Genomic DNA, 21,758 nt, shown 5'->3' on the forward strand with positions numbered 1-21,758 from the left:
TCATTTTGGGGCTCTTCCGGCATCATTTCTGGATGGTTTTCGGGATCCGTCCGGGATCCCGTCGGGGTCATTTCGGGACTTTTTCGCGACTAATACGGGATCGTTTGCGGACCCTTTCGGCATCATTTCTGGATAGTTTTCGGGATCCGTCCGGGATCCCGTCGGGGTCATTTCGGGACTTTTTCGCGACTAATACGGGATCATTTGGGAACCCTTTCGGCATCATTTCTGGATGATTTTCGGGATCCGTCCGGGATCCCATTAGGGTAATTTCGGGACTATTAAGGGATCATTTGTGGACCTTTCCGGCATCATTTCTGGATAATTTTCTGGATCCGTCCGGGATGCCGACGAGGTCATTTCGGGACTATTTCGGGATCATTTGGGGTCCCTTCCGGCATCATTTCTGGATGGTTTTTGGGACTCGTCCGGCATCCCGTCATGGCCATTTTGGGACTTTTTCTCGACTAATACGGGATAATTTGCGGGCACTTTCGGTATCATTTCTGGATAGTTGTCGGGATCCGTTCGGGATCCCGTCAGGGTCTTTTCGGAACTTTTAGGGGATCATTTGAGGACCTTTCCGGCATCATTTCTGGATTGTTTTTGGAATCCTTTCGGAATCCCGTCAGGGTCATTTTGGGACTTTTTCGGGATCATTTAAGGATGGCTTTCAGGATTCGTCCGGGAACCCGTCAGGGTAATTTCTGGACTTTTCCGAGACTATTTCGGGATCATTTTGGGATCATCCCAAGATCATTTCTGGATGGATTTTGGGATCAGTCCGGGATGCCGTCAGGGTCATTTTGGGACTATTAGGTGATCATTTGAGGACCTTTCCGGCATCACTTCTGCATGGTTTTCGGTATCCGTTCAGGATCCCGTCGGAATCATAGCGGGACTTTTTCGGGATCATTTGGGGTCCCTTCCGGCATCATTTCTGGATGGTTTTTGGGATTCGTCCGGCATCCCGTCGGGGTCATTTCGGGATTTTTTCTCGACTAATACCGGATCATTTGGGGACCTTTTCGGCATCATTTCTGTATGGTTTTCGGGATCCGTTCGGGATCCCGTCGGGGTCATTTCAGGACTTTTTCTCGACTAATACGGGATCATTTGGGGTAGCTTCCGGCATCATTGCTAGATGGTTTTCGGGATCCGTCGGGATCCAATCAGGGTCATTTCGGGACTATTTCGGGATTATTTGGGGTACCTTCCGGCATCATTTCTAGATGGTTTTCGGGATCCGTCCGGGATCCCGTCAGGGTCATTTCGGTACTATTTCGGGATCATTTGAGATACCTTTCGGCACCATTTCTAGATGGTTTACGGGATCCGTTCGGGATCCCGTCAGGTTAATTTCGGAACTATTTCGGGATCCTTTGGGGTACCTTCCGGCATCATTTCTATATGGTTTTGAGGATCCGTCCGGGTTCCCGTCGGGGTCATTTCTGGAATTTTTCTCGACTAATGCGGGATCATTTGGGGACGCTTTCGGCATCATTTCTGGATGTTTTTCGGGATCCGTCCAGTATCCCGTCGGGGTCATTTCGGGACTATTTCGGGATCATTTGGGGTACCTTCCGGTATCATTTCTAGATGGTTTTCGGGATCCGTCCGGGATCCCGTCGGGGTCATTTCGGTACTATTTCGGGATCATTTGAGGTACCTTCAGGCACCATTTCTAGATGGTTTTAGGATCCGTCCGGGATCCGTCAGAGTCATTTCGGGACTATTTGGGGATACCTTCCGGCATCATTTCTGGATAGTTTTCGGGATCCATCCGGGATCCCGACGGGGTCAATTCAGGACTTTTTCTCGATTAATACGGGATGATTTGGGGACCCTTTCGGCATTATTTCTGGATGATTTTCGGGATCCGTCAGGAATCCCGTCGGGGTAATTTCGGGACTTTTTCGGGACTAATATGGGATAATTAGGGGAGCCTTTCGGCATCATTTCTGGATGGTCTTCGGGATCCGCCCGGGATCCCTTCGGGGTCATTTCGGAACTTTTTCGGGACTATTTCGGGATCATTTGGGGTACCTAGATGGATAGTTTTCGGGATTCGTCCGGGATCCCGTCTGGATCATTTCAGGACTTTTTCGGGATCATTTGGGGTATCTTCCGGCCACTTTTCTAGATGGTTTTCGGTATCCGTCCGGCATACCGTCAGGGTAATTTCGAGACTATTTGGGGATAACTTGCGAACCTTTCCGGTATCATTTCTGGATAGTTTCCGGGATCCTTCGGGGATCCCGTCAGGGTCATTTCGGAACCCGCGACTAATACGGAATCATTTGGGAACCTTTCCGGCATCATTTCTGGATGGTTTTCGGGATCCGTCCGGGATTCCGTCGGGGTCATTTCGGAACTTTTTCGGGACTATTTCGGGATCATTTGGGGACCCTTTCGGCATCATTTCTGGATGGTTTTCGGGATCCGTCAGGGATCCCATCAGGGGCATTTCGGGACTATTAGGGGATCATTTGGGGACCTTTCCGACATCATTTGTGGATAGTTTTCGGAATCCGCCCGGGATCCCGACGGGGTAATTTCGGGACTTTTTGGGGACAATTTCGGGATCAATTGGGGTATTTTCCGGCATCATTTCTATATGGTTTTCGCGATCCAACCGGGATCCCGTCGGGGTTTTTCGGGACTTTTTCTCGACTAATACGGGATCATTTGGGGACCCTTTCGGCATCATTTCTGGATGATTTTCCGAATGCGTCCGGGATCCCATCAGGGTCATTTCGGTACTATTAGGGGATCATTTAGGGACCTTTCCGGCATCATTTCTGCATAGTTTTCGGGATCCGTCCGGGATCCCGTAGGTGTCATTTCGGGATCATTTGGGGTACCTTCCGGCATCATTTCTAGATGGTTTTCGGGATCCCGTGGGGGTAATTTCGAAACTTTTTCTCAACTGATACGGGATCATTTGTGGAGCCTTTCGGCATCATTTCTGGATGGTTCCTGGGAATCGTCCAGGATCCCGTCAGGGTCATTTCGATACTATTAGGGGGATAATTTGAGGACCTTTCCGGTATCATTTCTGGATAGTTTTCGGTATCTGTACGGGAACCCATCCAGGTAATTTCGGGACTTTTTCGGGTCTATTTCGGGATCATTTGGGGACCCTTTCAGCATCATTTCTAGATGGTTTTCGGGATCAGTCCGGGATCCCCTCAGGGTCATTTCGGGACTATTAGGGGATCATTTGGGGACCTTTCTGGATGTTTTCGGGATCCGTCCGGGATCGCATCAGGGGCATTTCGGGACTATTGGGGGATCGATTGGGGACCTTTCCGCCATCATTTCTGGATAGTTTTCGGTATCTGTACGGGAACCCATCCAGGTAATTTCGGGACTTTTTCGGGTCTATTTCGGGATCATTTGGGGACCCTTTCGGCATCATTTCTGGATGGTTTTCGGGATCAGTCCGGGATCCAGACGGGGTCATTTCAGGCCTTTTTCGGGGCTATTTCGGGATCATTTGGGGTATTTTCCGGCATCGTTTCTAGATGGTTTTCGGGATCCAACCGGGATACCGTGGGGGTCATTCGGGACTTTTTCGCGACTAATACGGGATCATTTGGGGACCCTCTCGCCATAATTTCTGGATGGTTTTCGGGATCCTGGAAGACCGTCAGGGTCATTCTGGGACTATTTGGGAACCTTTCCATTCTGGATTGTTTCCGGGATCCGTCGGGGATCCCGTCAGGGTCATTTCGGGACTACTAGGGGATATTTTGAGGACCTTTCCGGCATCATTTCTGGATGGTTTTCGGGATCCGTCCGGGATCCCGTCAGTGTCATTTCGGGACTATTAGGTGATCATTTGGTGACCTTTCCGGCATGATTTCTGGATGGTATTCGGTATCCGTTCGGGATCCCTTCGGGGTCATTTCGGGACTTTTTCGGGACTAATACGGGATAATTTGGGTAGCCTTTCGGCATCATTTATGGATGGTTTTCAGGATCCGTACGGGATCCCGTCAGGGTCAGTTAGGGACTTTTTCGGGATCATTTAAGGATGGTTTTCAGGATTCGTCCGGGATCCCGTCAGTGTCATTTCGGGACTATTAGGTGATCATTTGATGACCTTTCCGGCATGATTTCTGGATGGTATTCGGTATCCGTTCGGGATCCCTTCGGGGTCATTTCGGGACTTTTTCGGGATCATTTGGGGTCCCTCCCGGCATGATTTCTGGATGGTTTTCGGGATTCGTCCGGGATCTCGTCGGGGATATTTTGGGACTTTTTCAGGACTATTCCGGGATCATTTCTAGATGGTATTCGGGATACCGTGGGGTCATATCGGGACTTTTTCGGGATTATTTCGGTATCATTTTGGGACCTCTCCGGGATCATTTCTGGGAAGTTTTCGGGATGCGTCCGGGTTATTTCGGGAGTTTTTCGGGACTATTTCGGAATCATTTTGTGACCCCTCCGGGATAATTTCTGGATGATTTTCGGGATCTGTCCAGGATCCCTTCTGAGTTGTTTTTCGGGACTTCTTTCGAACTATTTCGGGATCATTTGCGAACCTTTCAGAGATAATTTCTGGATGATCTGTCCGGGATCCCGTCGGAGTTTTTCCGAACTATTTGTGGATCGGTATGTATGCCATTTTGCACATCCCACCTGTAGACCTGGTAGCAAAGAACAAAGCGTTAACGACCGCAACCAGGCTCGGTGCTTCGGGGCAGCTTGAGCGCCGACCATATGGCTATAGTAGTATAGCGTCATCAATCACAAGACGAACAGACTACATGATTCCCTATCTGCGCTTCGAGGGAGATCTTAAGGGCACAATAGAGGTGGACGGTTGGCGCAAGGGTGCGCAAATGGCGGACGAGGCGATACATGTGTACACGGATGGTTCCAAAGTAGTGGAAGGAGTAGGGTCTGCGGTATACTGCGCTGATCCGGAAATAAGTAGATCCTACAGGCTGCCGGATTACTGTAGCGTTTTCCAAGCGGAAATATTAGCCGTAACCAAAGCAGTAGAAACCCTGGAAGAGAATAGCTTAAGCTGCAACCGTGTTAACTTTTATATTGACAGTCAAGCAGCAATTAAGGCAATAATCTCGCATAGCACAGCATCTAAATGCGTGTTAGAGTGTAAGCAGTCTCTGGAGAGAATCGGGACAGGGAGAAGCATACATCTATATTGGGTCCCAGGGCATAGGGAATAGATGGGAATGAAAAAGCGGATGAACTAGCTAAAAAGGGCGCATCCCTTGAAGCTTGCTCCGTAGATGTCCCAATTAGATTGGGCGAGATTAAGCGAAGGCAAGAGGTGCACATGATCGACCAAGCGGGAAATGCGTGGGTTCAAGCGCGGGGCTGTAAAGTGTCGAAGATTATGTGTAGGTCTTACAACCTTAGACTAACACAGTTGCTCCTATCATTAAAAAGAGAGGACTGTAGATTCATGACGGGTATTCTGACTGGACACTGCCTTCTGGCGTCACATGCCTTTAAACTAGGCTTGGTCAGTGATAGCAGGTGTAGGAAGTGCGGGTTGGAGGAGGAAACGATCGAGCACGTTCTGTGCTCGTGCCCTGCACTTGCCAGGCTAAGACTCCAGCTATTAGGAGTGATACAGCTGTCAGATCTAGAAGCAGCAAGTGGCTTAAGTCCTAGGAAGCTTCTAGTATTTGCTAAGAGGACGGAGTTATTTTATAACATAGGTCCTTGTTTTTGATAGGGTTTTTCAGTTTGGTCGTTAAAACAAACTTCTGGTAACACTACGGACTCAATCAGTCTATGTGAGGTCCTCATGGACCGGCCAGTTCAACCTACCTACCTGGGGATCGGTTTGGGACCATTTCGGGATAATTTCTGAATGATTTTCGGGATTCGTCCGGGATCCCGTCGGAGTTATTTCGGGACTTTTCCGGGATCATTTGGGAATCCCTCCAGAGTCATTTGTGGATGGTTTTCGGGATCCCTTCACGGTCATTTCAGGACTATTTCGTGATCATTTGGAGACCCTTCCGACATTATTTCGGGATGGTTTTCGGGATCCGTACGGAATCCCGTCAGCGTACTTTCGGAACTTTTTCAGGGCTCTATCGGGTTCCGTCAAAAACATTTCGGGACTTTTTTGGGAGTATGTCGGGATCATTTGAGGATACTACAAGGATAATTTCTGTATGGTTTTCTTGATCTGTCCGGGATCAAGTCGGAGTTATTCCGCGACTTTCTCGGGACTATTTCGGGATAGTTTTGGAGACCCTTCCGACATTATTTCGGGATGGTTTTCGGGATCCGTACGGAATCCCGTCAGCGTACTTTCGGAACTTTTTCAGGGCTCTATCGGGTTCCGTCAAAAACATTTCGGAACTTTTTTGGGAGTATCTCGGGATCATTTGAGGGTACTACAAGGATAATTTCTGTATGGTTTCCTTGATCTGTCCGGGATCAAGTCGAAGTTATTCCGCGACTTTCTCGGGGCTATTTCGGGATAATTTTGGGACCCTTCCGGGATAATTTTGTATGATTTTCGGGATCTGTCCGGGATCCCGTCGGAGTTTTTACGGGACTTTTTCCGGACTATTTCGGGATTATTTGCGGACCCTTCAGAGATTAATTCTGGATGGTTTTCGGGATCCGTCCGGGATCCCGTAGGGTCATTTCGGGACTCTTTTGGGACTATTCGGAATCATTTTGGGACCCCTCCGGGTTGATTTCGGGACAATTTTTGGGATTGTCCGGGATCCCGTCGGATTTATTTCGGAACGTTTTTAAACAGATACCTTGATAAGCAGGCTAACGTGAATAGCCCATATATTTTATTTTCTCCTTGCGGACGGGGCCGCGGGTAAAGGCTAGTATATTATAAATGGCAAAGTTTGGATGTTTAGATGTTTGGATGTTTGGATGTTTGGATGTTTGGATGTTTGTCCAGACGTTTGTCTTTGTGACTCAATCACGCAAGAACGGCTGGACGGATTTGTATGAAATTTGGCATGCATATAGCCAATAGTCTAGAAGGATCTACTAGCTATATATTTTTCAAAAGGGGCGTGGTCTCCGCCCCCTAGGAACAGTTATAATTTAATTATTATATTTTTTTGTCTTGCGACTGAATCACGCCAGAACGGCTTCACGGATTTTGATGAAATTTGGGACAGAGATAATAGGCTACTGGCGAAATTTTTTTCGAACATGGAAAGGGGGAAGGGGGTCCTACGACCCCTTCGAATAATTACTTTTTAACAATTTTTACACATTATAACTTTACGTATACTGACCTTCACCAATATTACAAACTCAATGGGTGAAATAAGTCGAGGGCTTACAAAGTGAGCAGTGATACACTCCCCCCCCCCCCCCCTTTCCCCTCTCGTGCAAAATCTATAAGTTGTTATAACTCAATGTAAATTTTGTCCTAAAATCAATAATTTTTGGTATCTGGCTCATACAGATCGAGATCTAAACAATTTTGGAAAAACGATCAGTGGTACTCTCCTCCTCCCGCCATCCGCCCCTTCAATTGCTTTTATTAGCACGCTTTTATTAGCTTTACCTGTATGTTTCTTTGTAACTCTTCATTCGCTCCAACGCGCCTGTTGCCTTATTAACATGGTTTTATAATTATCTTCACCCTATTTGTAATCCCGTTTGGGTCATCTCGAGACCCTTCAGGGATCATTTCTGGATGGTTTTCGGGATCCGTCCGCGATCCCCCCGGGGTCATTTCTGGACTTTTTCGGGACTATTCCGGGATTATTTTGGGACCCTTCCGGGATCATTTATGTATAGTTTTCGGGATCCGTCCGGGATTCCGTCGGGATTATTTTGGGACATTTTCGGGACTATTCCGGGATCATTTCGGGACTATTTCGCGATTATTTGGGGACCCTTCCGGCATCATTTCTGGACGGTTTTCGGGATCCGTCCGGGATCCCGTCGGGGTCATTTCGGAACTTTTTCTCGACTAAGACGGGATCATTTGGGGAGCCTTTCGGCATCATTTCTGGATGGTTTTCGGGATCCGTCCGGGTCCCGTCGGGGTCATTTCTGGACTTTTTCTCGACTGATACGGGATCATTTGAGGACCCTTTCGGCATCATTTCTGGATGGTTTTCGGGTTCCGTCCGGATCTCGTCAGGGTCATTTCGGGGCCCTTTCTCGACTAATACGGGATCATTTGGGGACCCTTTCGGCATCATTTCTAAATGGTTTTCGGGATCCGTCCGGGATCCCGTCGGGGTCATTTCGGGACTTTTTCTCGACTAATACGGGATCATTTGGGGACCTTTTCGGCATCATTTCTGTGTGGTTTTCGGGATCCGTTCGGGATCCCTTCAGGGTCATTTTGGGACTTTTTCTCGACTAATACGGGTTCCTTCGAGGTACCTTGCGGCATCATTTCTAGATGGTTTTCGGGATCCATCAGGGATCCCGTCGGGGTCATTTCTGGACTTTTTCTCGACTAATACGGGATCATTTGGGGTAGCTTCCGGCATCATTGCTAGATGGTTTTATGGACCCGTCCGGGATCCCGTCTTGGTCATTTCGGGACTTTTTCTCGACTTATACGGGATCATTTGGGGACCCTTTCGGCATCATTTCTGGATGGTTTTCGGGATCCCGTCGGGGTCATTTCGAGACTATTTCGGGATCATTTGGGGTACCTTCCGGCATCATTTCTAGATGGTTTTCGGGATCCGTCCGGGATCCCGTCGGGGTCATTTCGGGACTTTTTCTCGACTAATACGGGATCATTTGGGGACGCTTTCGGCATCATTTCTGGATGGTTTTCGGGATCCGTCCGGGATCCCGTCGGGGTCATTTCGAGACTATTTCGGGATCATTTGGGGTACCTTCCGGCATCATTTCTAGATGGTTTTCGGGATCCGTCCGGGATCCCGTCGGGGTCATTTCGGGACTTTTTCTCGACTAATACGGGATCATTTGGGGACGCTTTCGGCATCATTTCTGGATGGTTTTCGGGATCCGTCCGGGATCCCGTCGGGGTCATTTCGAGACTATTTCGGGATCATTTGGGGTACCTTCCGGCATCATTTCTAGATGGTTTTCGGGATCCGTCCGGGATCCCGTCGGGGTCATTTCGGGACTTTTTCTCGACTTATACGGGATCATTTGGGGACCTTTTCGGCATCATTTCTGTATGGTTTTCGGGATCCGTTCGGGATCCCTTCAGGGTAATTTTGGGACTTTTTCTCGACTAATACGGGTTCATTTGAGGTACCTTCCTGCATCATTGCTAGATGGTTTTCGGGATCCGTCCAGGATCCAATCAGGGTCATTTCGGGACTATTTTGGGATCATTTGGGTTACCTTCCGGCACCATTTCTATATGATTTTGAGGATCCGTCCGGGATCCCGTCGGGGTTATTTCGGGACTTTTTCTCGACTAATACGGGATCATTTGGCGACCCTTTCGGCATCATATCTGGATGCTTTTCGGGATCCGTCCGGGAACCCGTTGGGGTCATTTCGGGACTTTTTCTCTACTAATACGGGATCATTTGGGGACGCTTTCGGCATCATTTCTGGATGGTTTTCGGGATCCGTCCGGGATCCCGTCTTGGTCATTTCGGGACTTTTTCTCGACTTATACGGGATCATTTGGGGACCCTTTCGGCATCATATCTGGATGCTTTTCGGGATCCGTCCGGGAACCAGTCGGGTTCATTTCGGGACTTTTTCTCGACTAATACGGGATCATTTGGGGACACTTTCGGCATCATTTCTGTATGGTTTTCGGGATCCGTCCGGGATCCCGTCGGGGTCATTTCGGGACTATTTCGGGATCATTTGGGGTACCTTCCGGCATCATTTCTAGATGGTTTTCGGGATCCGTCCGGGATCCCGTCAGGTTCATTACGGAACTATTTCGGGATCCTTTGGGGTACCTTCCGGCATCATTTCTATATGGTTTTGAGGATCCGCCCGGGATTCCGTAGGGGTCATTTCGGGAATTTTTCTCGACGAATACGGGATCATTTGGGACGCTTTCGGCATCATTTCTGGATGGTTTTCGGGATCCGTCCGGTATCCCGTCGGGTTCATTTCGGGACTATTTCGGGATCATTTGGGGTACCTTCCGGCATCATTTCTAGATGGTTTTCGGGATCCGTCCGGGATCCCGTCGGGGTCATTTCGGTACTATTTCGGGATCATTTGAGGTACCTTCCGGCACCATTTCTAGATGGTTTTAGGGATCCGTCCGGGATCCCGTCAGGGTCATTTCGGGACTATTTCGGGATACCTTCCGGCATCATTTCTGGATAGTTTTCGGGATCCATCCGGGATCCCGACGGGGTTAATTCAGGACTTTTTCTTGACTAATACGGGATGATTTGGGGACCTTTTCGGCATTATTTCTGGATGCTTTTCGGGATCCGTCAGGAATCCCGTCGGGGTCATTTCGGGACTTTTTCGGGACTAATACGGGATAATTAGGGGAGCCTTTCGGCATCATTTCTGGATGGTTTTCGGGATCCGTACGGGATCCTGCCAGGGTCATTTCGGGACTATTTCGGGATCATTTGGGGTACCTTCCGGCATCATTTCTATATGATTTTGAGGATCCGTCCGGCATCCCGTCGGGGTTATTTCGGGACTTTTTATCGACTGGTATCGGATCATTAGGGGACCCTTTCGGCATAACTTCTGGATGGTTTTCAGGATCCGTCCGGGATCCCTTCCGGGTCATTTCGGAACTTTTTTGGGACTATTTGGGGATCATTTGGGGTATTTTCCGGCATCATTTCTATATGGTATTCGGGATCATTTGGGGTCCCTTCCGGCATAATTTCTGGATGGTTTTCAGTCATTTCGGGACTATTAGGGGATCTTTTGAGGACATTCCGGCATCATTTCTGGATAGTTTTTGGGCTCCGTGAGGGATCCCGTCGGGGTAATTTCTGGACTTTTCAGATATTGTTTCGGGATTATTTTGGGTTTCCAAGATCATTTCTGGATGGATTTCGAGATCTGTCCGGGATCCCGTCAGGGTCATTTAGGAGTCCGTTCGAGATCCCGTCAGGGTCATTTCGGGACTATTAGGGGATCATTTGAGGACCTTTCCGGCATCATTTCTGGATAGTTTTCGGAATCCGTCTGGGATCCCGTCGGGGTCATTTCAGGACTTTTTCGGGACTAATACGGGATCATTTTGGGACCCTTCCGGAATCATTTCTGTATGGTTTTCGCGATCCGTCGTGGATCCCCTAAGGACCCTTCCTGGATATTTTCTGGATGGTTTTTGAGAACCGTCCGGGAGCCCGTCAGGGTCATTTCGGAACTTTTTCGGGACTAATTCGGGATCATTTTGGTACCCTTCAGGCATCATTTCTTTGTGGTTCTCTGGATAAGTCTAGAATCGTGTCGTTGTCATTTCGGGTTTTTTGGGACTATTCCGGGAACTTTTGGAGACCCTTCCGTGGCATTTCTAAATGGTTTTCGGGATCTGTCCGCGATAGCGTCGGGGTCATTTCGTGGATTTTTCTGGATAATTTCGGGATCATTTGGGGATCCTGTCAGGTTATCAGCTCATTTAGTTCTTTTTTTACCCAATTACAAAAATAAAATGTATTGGACAGAAACATCTTTTTAAACAGATTAAGCAGGCTAACGTGAATATCCCATATATTTAATTTTCTCCTAGCGGACGGGGCCGCGGGTAAAGGCTAGTATATTATAAATGGCAAAGTTTGGATGTTTGGGTGTTTGTCCAGACGTTTGTCTTTGTGACTCAATAACGCAAGAACGGCTGGACCGATTTGGATGAAATTTTGCACACATATAGCCAATAGTCTAGAAGGATCTACTAGCTATATATTTTTCAAAAGGGGCGTGGTCCCCGCCCCCTAGGAACAGTTATAATTTAATTATTATATTTTTTCGTCTTTGCGAGTGAATCACGCCAGAATGGCTACACGGATTTTGATGAAATTTGGGACAGAGATAATAGGCTACTGGCGAAATTTTTTTCGAATATGGAAAGGGGGAAGGGGGTCCCACGACCCCTTCGAATAATTACTTTTTAACAATTTTTACACATTATTACTTTACGTATACTGACCTTCACCAATATTACAAACTCAATGGGTGAAATAAGTCGAGGGCTTACAAGGTGAGCAGTGATACACCCCCCCCCCCCTCGTTTCCCCTCTCGTGCAAAATCTATAAATTGTTATAACTCAATGTAAATTTTGTCCTAAAATCAATAATTTTTGGTATCTGGCTCATACAGATCGAGATCTAAACAATTTTGGAAAAACGATCAGTGGTACTCTCCTCCTCCCGCCATCCGCCTCCTTCAATTGTTTTTATTAGCACGCTTTTATTAGCTTTACCTGTATGTTTCTTTGTAACATCTTCACCCTATTTGTAATCCCGTTTGGGTCATATCGAGACCCTTCCGGGATCATTTCTGGATGGTTTTCGGGATCCGTCCGCGATCCCGCCGCGGTCATTTCTGGACTTTTTCGGGACTATTCCGGGATTATTTTGGGACCCTTCCGGGATCATTTGTGTATAGTTTTCGGGATCCGTCCGGGATTCCGTCGGGATTATTTTGGGACATTTTCGGGACTATTCCGGGATCATTTCGGGACTATTTCGCGATTATTTGGGGACCCTTCCGGCATCATTTCTGGACGGTTTTCGGGATCCGTCCGGAATCCCGTCGGGGTCATTTCGGAACTTTTTCTCGACTAAGACGGGGTCATTTGGGGAGCCTTTCGGCATCATTTCTGGATGGTTTTCGGGATCCGTCCGGGTCCCGTCGGGGTCATTTCTGGACTTTTTCTCGACTGATACGGGATCGTTTGGGGACCCTTTCGACATCATTTCTGGATAGTTTTCGGGATCCGGACGGGGTCATTTCGGGACTATTTCGCGATCATTTGGGGTACCTACCGGCATCATTTCTGGATGGTTTTCGGTATCCGTCCGGGATCTCGTCGGGGTCATTTCGGTACCTTTTCGGGTTCATTTGGGGCTCTTCCGGCATCATTTCTGGATGGTTTTCTGGATCCGTCCGGGATGCCGTCGAGGTAATTTCGGGACTTTTTCGCGACTAATACGGGATCATTTGGGAACCCTTTCGGCATCATTTCTGGATGGTTTTCGGGATCCGTCCGGGATCCCATCAGGGTAATTTCGGGACTATTAGGGGATCATTTGTGGACCTTTCCGGCATCATTTCTGGATAATTTTCGGTATCCGTCCGGGATGCCGACGAGGTCATTTCGGGATTATTTCGGGATCATTTGGGATACCTACCGGCATATTTTCTGGATGGTTTTTGGGATTCGTCCGGGATCCCGTCAGGGTTATTTCGGGACTTTTTCTCGACTAACACGGGATCATTTGCGGACCCTTTCGGCATCATTTCTGGATAGTTGTCGGGATCCGTTCGGGATCCCGTCACGGTCATTTCGGGACTATTAGGGGGTCATTTGAGGACCTTTCCGGCATCGTTTCTGTATAGTTTTCGAGATCCGTCCGGGATCCCGTCGGGATCATTTCGGGACTTTTTCGGATTATTTGGGGTATTTTCAAACAACATTTTAGTATGGTTTTCGGGATCAATCCGGGATCCCGTCGGGGCCATTTCGCGACTTTTTCGGGACTAATACGGGATGATTTGGGGAGCCTTTCGGTATCATTTCTGGATGGTTTTCGGGATCTGTACGGGAACCCATAAGAGTAATTTCGGGACTTTTTCGGGACTATTTCTGAATCATTTTGGGACCCCTCCTGGTTAATTTCTGGATGATTTTCGGGATCTGTCCTGGAATTTTAGTATCATCTTGGAACCCTTCTGGGATCATTTTAGGTCTCTTCGCAACCGGTAGTTCAGCACACATGCCTTTTTAAATTATGAGCTTTTATGGCGGTGGATTTGCTGCTAATTATTCGTAATTAAAATTCGGTATGTATTATCTTCAATCTAACACAGCTTTTTCGTTCTATAATCGTGTAAGGAACTGTTATAGTTATAACGCTTTAGTTAATACGCTTTTTGTAATATTTTAACCAACCAAATACCCTATTTTCATCTAAAAAATTCTCTTTGGATTTAGCTAATTGTAGTTTCACTCCTTTGTTCTATGAGTAGTAATTCTTTCACCCCTTCCATATAAGTTAATTTAATTTAAAAACAAAATGTTTTTTTTTAATTCGAAAAAACTGTATTGTACTATTCATGAAAGCGTGCCTTTCAGCTTATCTTCTCATTTAGAGTTTTTTTTTTACTAAATTACAAAAATAAAATACATTAGACAAAAATAATTTTTAAACAGATAACTTGATAAGCAGGCTAACGTGAATAGCACATAGATTTAATTTTCTCCTTGCGGACGGGGCCGCGGGTAAAGGCTAGTCATCTATAAGTACGTTTATGCGAAAGCTTGCATCGACAATGCTGATTTATTGTTATGTGGTAATTAGGAATTTTAAATCATTACATTATTTGATACTATTATTTAACCAATTCGGGATTTCTGGGAATATTCACGTGGTCGTTTGCCTACAGTTGCCGAATATGTGTGGGGGTGTTAGATTAAATGGCTTGTGGCGTGGCAAGCTGCAGGGCGCCTCCCAGCTGCGTGGTAGAAATTTATGAAAATGTTGTTTTCCTGGGTTTCTCCGAAATCGAATATTTCCTTTATTTTCTGCTGTTTTTTTGTATTTGAATGCAAACCGACTTTTCTAGAAAATTTAATAAAAAAAAGCCTTTATTATAACACTTTATTGCACTGTGCACATGAACGTGCACATATGTATATGCATATAAGCGCAAAAAAAACACGAAAAAAAGAAACTTATAAGCTGCAATAGACATCCGTATGTACATACGGCTGGAACGGATGGTGATTGTAAAAAAAAAGAAGACTTTATATTTTATTATAAAGATACTGTATACTTTATATTTTGAACACTTTTAAATAAAACTATTATATTTTCTTTTCACTGATTAAATGTTCACTTGTCGGCTGCTGATGTAGAAAAGAAAGTAGTATTTTTGGCGGATATTATCTCAGGCTGGATCAATCATATGGAAATCTTAGATATATATCGTTCTGCCTTCTTTTCTTTTATCGATTGTGTACTAAGCCATGGGGATATGAATCAGGTGTGTTTATTTGTATTTCGGACAGTGGTGGCAAAAAAATTATGCAAAAGATTTTATATATGTTTATACATGTACCACAGTATGGCGAGCCATGTACCACAGTACACGTTCGGAGTCGACATAAAACATACAGGTCCCGTCCGGCCAATTTGTAGGGAAAACCAAGAGGTGCACGACACAAATTGGAAGAGAAGCTCGGCCTTAGATCTCTTCGAAGGTTATGGCGCCTTACATTTATTTATTTATTTAGTTAGTTGATTTAAAATTAATATGTCATCGCTAGACTTATGAACTCTTGAACATCTGGATCATTTATATTTGTAAATATAGTCGGAAAGTAGTTGTGGTTACATTCTACACTATTTGATACCACCGCACAAAGCGTTCCCCCCACAACGCCCGGTGCCCCAGAATCTCCATCGCATATATCAGTTCCACGACCTGCAGCACAAATCATTGCTGGTGTTAAAATTTTATCTATATCACGATAACGTACCGCACATAGGTTGAATGATGTTACCCTTAAGATAGTACTTTTGAGTGTAGGCGAAGGATTTCCATGTTTTGTTGTATCACCCCATCCAGCTACTCGCATTTCTGTATCCCGGGTTAATTCAGCTTCGCAAATTGATATTGATTGTACTGTTGGAGATGAATCAAAGGTTCGAGTCACTTTAATTACAGCTATATCCAAATGTTGTGTTACGCAATTATATGTACGTGGATAATCTGCCCTCTCCACAGCACGGCTTTGTCGAGTTGCGCTTAAATCACGAATATCAGTGACACCAGCTATAATAGTGAAGAGGTTCTTATCTCTTCTAAACACACAATGCGCAGCTGTTACCACCTTCTGCATAGTCAATAATGAACCAACGCAAATATTCTCGCAGCTATAATTTACTGCTACCAAATATTGGCTATCCTCTATATCCCAATCAACGCCATTTATAATGCGAAATTCCGAATTCGCATAAGTCAAGAAATGGCAGCTGACAACAATAAGCACTAGCGCGAAATGATAACGTAAATTCATTTTTTAGTTTAAAACTATTTTCAGCGCTTTTTAAGTATAAAGTGAAGCAAGTTAAATTTTGTGGCCGCTATTTATAGATAATTGGGTAGTGTGAATGACAAATAAGCAAAAACGTTTCCTTCTAGTTTCCAGGAATTTGAACAATAAAAACACTTCTACATTTGAATTAAAGCTATTATAGCACGGCATTTTTTCACGCAAGCCATTTAACCTTGAGCAAATTTTTGGTTAGAAGTGTCTAATTAAAATTCCAATGCCCTTAACGATGAAAAATACCAAATATTTATACAGCTTTTTGAAATAACATTTCTCTACAAATTTCTTATTTATCAGCTTTGTATTTTTATGTGTACAAAGCGTACACTTAATTAGTTTCATATGTTTGCAAACTGCTAATATGTTCTATCGTATACTGCCACATAACCAGAGTTCGGAGCAGTGCAATAAATTTTGAGTAAGAACACTGCTGGAACTTAAGTGGGATGACATAATCAAGATCGCGTTCTAAATGTTAATGAGGCCTTAATTTGTTATGTATTAAAATGTTTGTTCATCTTACACGTATTCGTAAAATTGAATGAGTTTTGGACGGCTTATATAGGAATATAGAAATCGAGTTTACATTCATATAAAACATCCTTACTACCCATAATCTTCTTAAAATAAATTGGAATTTTCGGATGTTCTTGCAAGAGTGTGTAGGGTGCCAACCACGATAAAAATGGCTTTCTAATTATTAGCAACTCTAAGTATATTGGCCTAGATAAATTATTAAAATACAATTTCACACACTTTAATTGCATACAACCAAAAATTTTATTAAATCGCAATTATAAATAAACATTTATTTGTAGATAACATAAAAATAAATATCGCCCTTTCGACTGCTGGTTGAAATATCACCAAATCCCAGCTGCCGTTTCGAAAACGCTCTATCTAGCATAAATGTTTTGACGTGAGCTGGGGCGTTTATGAAAAAAGTTCTGAAATTAGGGGTTTAGTCGAGTTAATGTGATTTTGCGCTCAGCAGTTGATTTACAATTAATATGTCAGCACTATATTTATGAACTCTTGAACATCTGGATCATTTATATTTGTAAATATAGTCGGAAAATAGTCGTCGCTACATTCTACATTATTTGATACCACTGCCCAAAGCGTTCCACTCACAACGCCCGGTGCCCCAGAATCTCCATAGCATATATCAGTTCCGCGACCTGCAGCACAAATCATTGCTTTTGTTAAAATTTTCGAATTTTCAAAATAACGTTCCGCACATAGGTTGAATGATGTTACACTTAAGACAGTGCTTTTGAGTGTAGACGAAGAATTTCCACAGCACGTCTTTGTCCAGTTGCGCTTAAATCATGAATATCGGTGACACCAGCTATAATAGTGAAGAGGTTCGCATCTATCAATCACGCAATGCGCAGCTGTTACCACCTTCTGCATAGTCATTAATGAACCAACGTAAATCTTCTCGCGGCTATAATTTACTGCTACCAAATATTGGCTATCCTCTATATCCCAATCAACGCCATTTATGATGCGAAATTCCGAGTTCGCATAAGTCAAGAAATGGCAACTGACAACGATAAGCACTAGCGCGAAATGATAACGTAAATTCATGTTTTAGTTTAAAACGATTTCCACCGCTTTTTAAGTATAAAGTGAAGCAAGTTAAATTTTGTGGCCGCTTTTATACATAATTGGGTAGTGTGAATAAAAAATAAGCAATAACATTTCCTTCAGATTTTAGGAATTAGACACAATAAAAATACTTCTGAATTCCAGTGAGAGTTATGCCGTTTTATTTAATGAAGTAATTAAGTTTCCCTTTTCATACAGCACATTTTGCTTCACTAAGCGAACATCTGTCAGCAGCCCCAAAAAAATAGTTCGTTTTTACAAAAAATAGTTAAAATGAAAAGCAGCCGTTTCCTTCTTAACTATAAAGTACCTGGGCTACCGAGCTTTGCTCGGCAATCTTCGAGTATGCCGCATAACATACTTTGTTCTACAAGTCATCATTAAACAAACTCAACTTTTTTTATATGTACATATAATATATACTTTTACTTACCAATATTTGATTTCCTTAAATATAGATTTCAAAAACATATCAAACACTAACTGCAAAATGAGCTGGAATGAAAAATTTGAAATGAGTAATTCCAGCCTATAGAATAAGGGATTGTTATGACAATTAGTGAAGTCGAGAACTAAGTTATTTAAGTCGGGTATCTTCATGCGCCGAATTATTAATTTCAAAAAATTTTTTTTTTGGTTATACACTATGAAAGTCTCACAATTTTATTACATTCCAGAAACTTGTAAATTTCACAAATGACAACTATCAGTTAGTTTACCCCCCAGCGGGTTAGGGGGTCAGAATATACCCGCGGTAGGCATGCCTGTCGTAAGAGGCGACTAAAATACCAGATTCAAGGGGCTGTGTAGCGCAACCCTTCAGGTTAAAAAAAAAATAAATGTAAGGCGCGATAACCTCCGAAGGAATCTAAGGCCGAGCTTCTCTTCCAATTTGCGTCGTGCTCCTCTTGATTTTCCCTACAAATTGGCCGGACGGGACCTACATGTTTTATGCCGACTCCGAACGGCATCTGCAAGGCAGATAAGTTTTGCTTTTCATGGCAAAAATACACCCGGAGCGCTTGCCAAACACTGCCGAGGGGCGACCCCGCTTAGAAAAATTTTCTTCTAATTTAAAAACCTTATTTCTGAAATGTTTGATGTTGCTTTGTCCGGGGTTCGAAACCAGGGCATACGGTGTGGTAGGCGGAGCACGCTACCACACCACGGTGGCCCTTCAGGTTGCCAGCGCAATATATAGCTTTTCCAAACCCAATTGTCAAACTCACCTATCCGCGGCTAATCTTGTTTCTCTAACAGACGGGGCTCTGGCGACCCCAAGCTCCTCATGGAACTTCCCGAGATGGTCGGGCTACCACCTTAATGGTGCTGTGTTACCGGAGCGTACCGGATCTGTATCCGGCAAAGGACCATCACATCGATAACACTCCCCAAAGCCTTCGGGGAGCAACCTTATCGCTACAACACCAACAAGAACATCAGTTAGTTTAATTAAATGTCAAATTACTTCCCTAATCGCCATCTGTTGGTAAATAGTTAAATGGTTAGATGTCCTTTTCAAATTGAACATATGCCTCTAGTGTTCAACGGTAGCAAATTCTCATGGTGAGATGCAAAGATGACTTGATACGAAACGCTCTCATTTTTTGCGCTCTCCCGAGGGATTTATCTCAAATTTGTGCTGGCAACAATCACAGATAAAGCCCTCGCGCCAGCTGAAGCGGGTGCCAGCTAAAACGAAAAACGGGCCAAAAATTTCGGTAAACTTTAGTTTGACCTAAAACTGTAGAATGGAGTTCAAAAATTATGGGGAAAAGGATAAAAATACTTGTTTTAGTGTAATAGTTCGAAGGCGGATGGTAAATATTAATTCCCATTCAAAAGTTATCACTAAAAACAGGTTAAGTAAATATGAAGTCCCGATGCAACCAGTCCATTTTGATCACAGAACCTGGAACGTCAGACATGTAGCATAAGCCCTATCCATTAAATGATGTTAACTATTATATCAATGGTCCGATTTACTTAAATTTCAAAGAATATATGGTTTTCACTGTGAGTTAAATGCGTTACAATATTTGACTAATTAATTTATTCAAAATGTAAATTTTACTTAGATTTATTATTTATATTTAACTCCAACTAGTCGTATTATTGTAAAATAAGTTTAAATAAATGAATATTATACGATTATTAAATGACTGAAATTATAATCGCCGAAATATATGACAAAAATCCCCATATTCAGATCTATTCATTTTTGTTTGCAGTGGCATCATTGACAAAAATGTGCATTTTGACAGCGCTCTCGCGAAACAAAGAGTTGCAAATCCATTCATCTATTGTGAGATGCCTTTTTGCTATGGTGAGAAATCTTTCTAATAGTAAACTGTGAGAAATTGCAATTATTCATTTCATATTTGCCAAAAATATGTATTTAAATATATTTTGGTAGAATTTGCCAAGGTGTCTTGATATTGTATTTCAATTTTATTAGCGTGTGTGAAATTAAAAAAATTAAGTCGAATTATGTGTAAGATTTTTTAAGAAGATTTTTAAATTTAATGTTCTCCTTAAAACTTTAATAGAATATGAGTAAGTAGAGTACTATTTCGTCTAACTACCCCAACCATAAATAGCAAACCCTACTCAAAAATGTCCCTATTGTAATGCGAAGTGAAATACCTTTCGTTTGATACCCATATCAGCATATCTCATGCAATTTTTTTTAATTTCGAATAGGTGGCAACCTCGTGAAACATTCTGAGGGGCAACACCTAGGTAGATAGTCTTAGAAGGTGATACATTATCTCTGTGCCAAATTTCATTTAAATCGGTTGTGCCGTTCCCGAGATCGTTCGGCTATGCAAACATACAAATATACGAATATACAAGAATTTCTCGTTTAAAGTTATAAGATACAATCATAAAATGCATGCCCAACCACCCATAGATGTTGCACCTAACCAAATCTGTGCCTATTTTTGAAAAAGCAGCAAATGCAGCGAAAATTAAATTTGGAATTTTTTCGTGTTTTTCTATTTTTTGCAAATTATTGAAAATAAAATTCGAAGCACCAAACAAAACCGACTAGATTTAATGAGATAATCAAGAATTTGTATTTTGCATGGAAGATTGAGTTCGATTAGGGCTTTAATGAAGAAAACTTGGCTAATTATTTCATTAAGCCTCTGTGTGAAATTGGCAATATACAACACTCGGCCCATTTAAACTTAAACACCTAATTAATAAGAACAACAAAACTTCTAGAAATGACATTACCATAGAAATTTCTTATTAAAGGAGCTTTATATTTGTATGATGTGTACAAAGCGTGCAGTTAATTAGTTTTATTTGTTTCCAAATAGAAATTCTTATTAAAGGAGCTTTATATTTGTATGATGTGTACAAAGCGTGCAGTTAATTAGTTTTATTTGTTTCCAAACTGCTAATATGTTCTATCGTATACTGTCACAAATCTAGAGTTGGGAGCAGTGCAATAAATTTTGAGCAATAACACTTCTTGAACTTAAGTAGGCTGTCATAATCAAGATCTTGTTCTAAGTGTCAATGAGACCTTAATTTGTTATGAATTTAAATGTCTGTTCATGATGTTGTTGTTGTTGTTGTATTAACGATAGACACTCCCCGGAGGTTTGGGGAGTGTTATCGATGTTAATGGTCCTCTGCCGGACATAGATCCGGCACGTTCCGGTAAGAAAGCACCATTAAGGTACTAGCCCGACCCTCTCGGGAACGATTAATATGACCTTCTAGGCCATCCCGCCCTCCCCACCCCCTAGTTCTATGAGGAACTTGGGGTCGCCAGAGCCTCGCCTGCTAAATATGTGTATGATACACTCATATATGTAACAGGATTCCCCTCGCGTAGGTGAGGTTTACAACTGGGCTGCGTTAGCTTTGAAGCTATGAAGCTTTGTATTGCGCTTATCAACACATATTCGTAAAATTGAATGA

At 43.6% G+C, this 21,758-nt stretch overlaps 2 protein-coding genes across 11 annotated transcripts in view; one reads left to right on the top strand and one right to left on the bottom strand.

Annotated features, from left to right (window-relative positions):
• The window catches only part of Dpp10 (Dipeptidyl peptidase 10), a 346,391-nt gene that overhangs the window by 195,781 nt on the left and 128,852 nt on the right, over positions 1-21,758 (top strand). For 4 of the 10 annotated variants that reach the window (XR_010949406.1, XR_010949405.1, XR_010949412.1 and 1 more), the window contains one exon: positions 20,051-20,145. The exons of 5 other annotated variants lie outside the window; for them this stretch is intronic. Coding sequence is in view for 1 of the 5 variants with exons in the window: in XM_067764960.1 (XP_067621061.1) it covers positions 20,068-20,145 (78 nt within the window). In the remaining 4 variants the exon portion in view is untranslated. Of the gene's footprint in view, positions 1-20,050; positions 20,146-21,758 lie in introns of those variants that run through there. One more of the 10 variants, XR_010949409.1, reaches the window with a different exon arrangement.
• On the bottom strand, positions 14,333-16,187 carry LOC137242051 (trypsin delta-like). The gene is made up of 2 exons (XM_067769417.1): positions 14,857-16,187; positions 14,333-14,709 (listed from the first exon to the last, which is right to left on the bottom strand). Exon 1 carries the CDS (start codon positions 16,167-16,169, stop codon positions 15,399-15,401), a length of 771 nt encoding a protein of 256 aa, XP_067625518.1. The 5' UTR covers positions 16,170-16,187; the 3' UTR covers positions 14,333-14,709; positions 14,857-15,398.

Source organism: Eurosta solidaginis, chromosome 2 (genome assembly GCF_040869045.1).
Source record: "Eurosta solidaginis isolate ZX-2024a chromosome 2, ASM4086904v1, whole genome shotgun sequence".
NCBI lineage: Eukaryota > Metazoa > Arthropoda > Insecta > Diptera > Tephritidae > Eurosta > Eurosta solidaginis.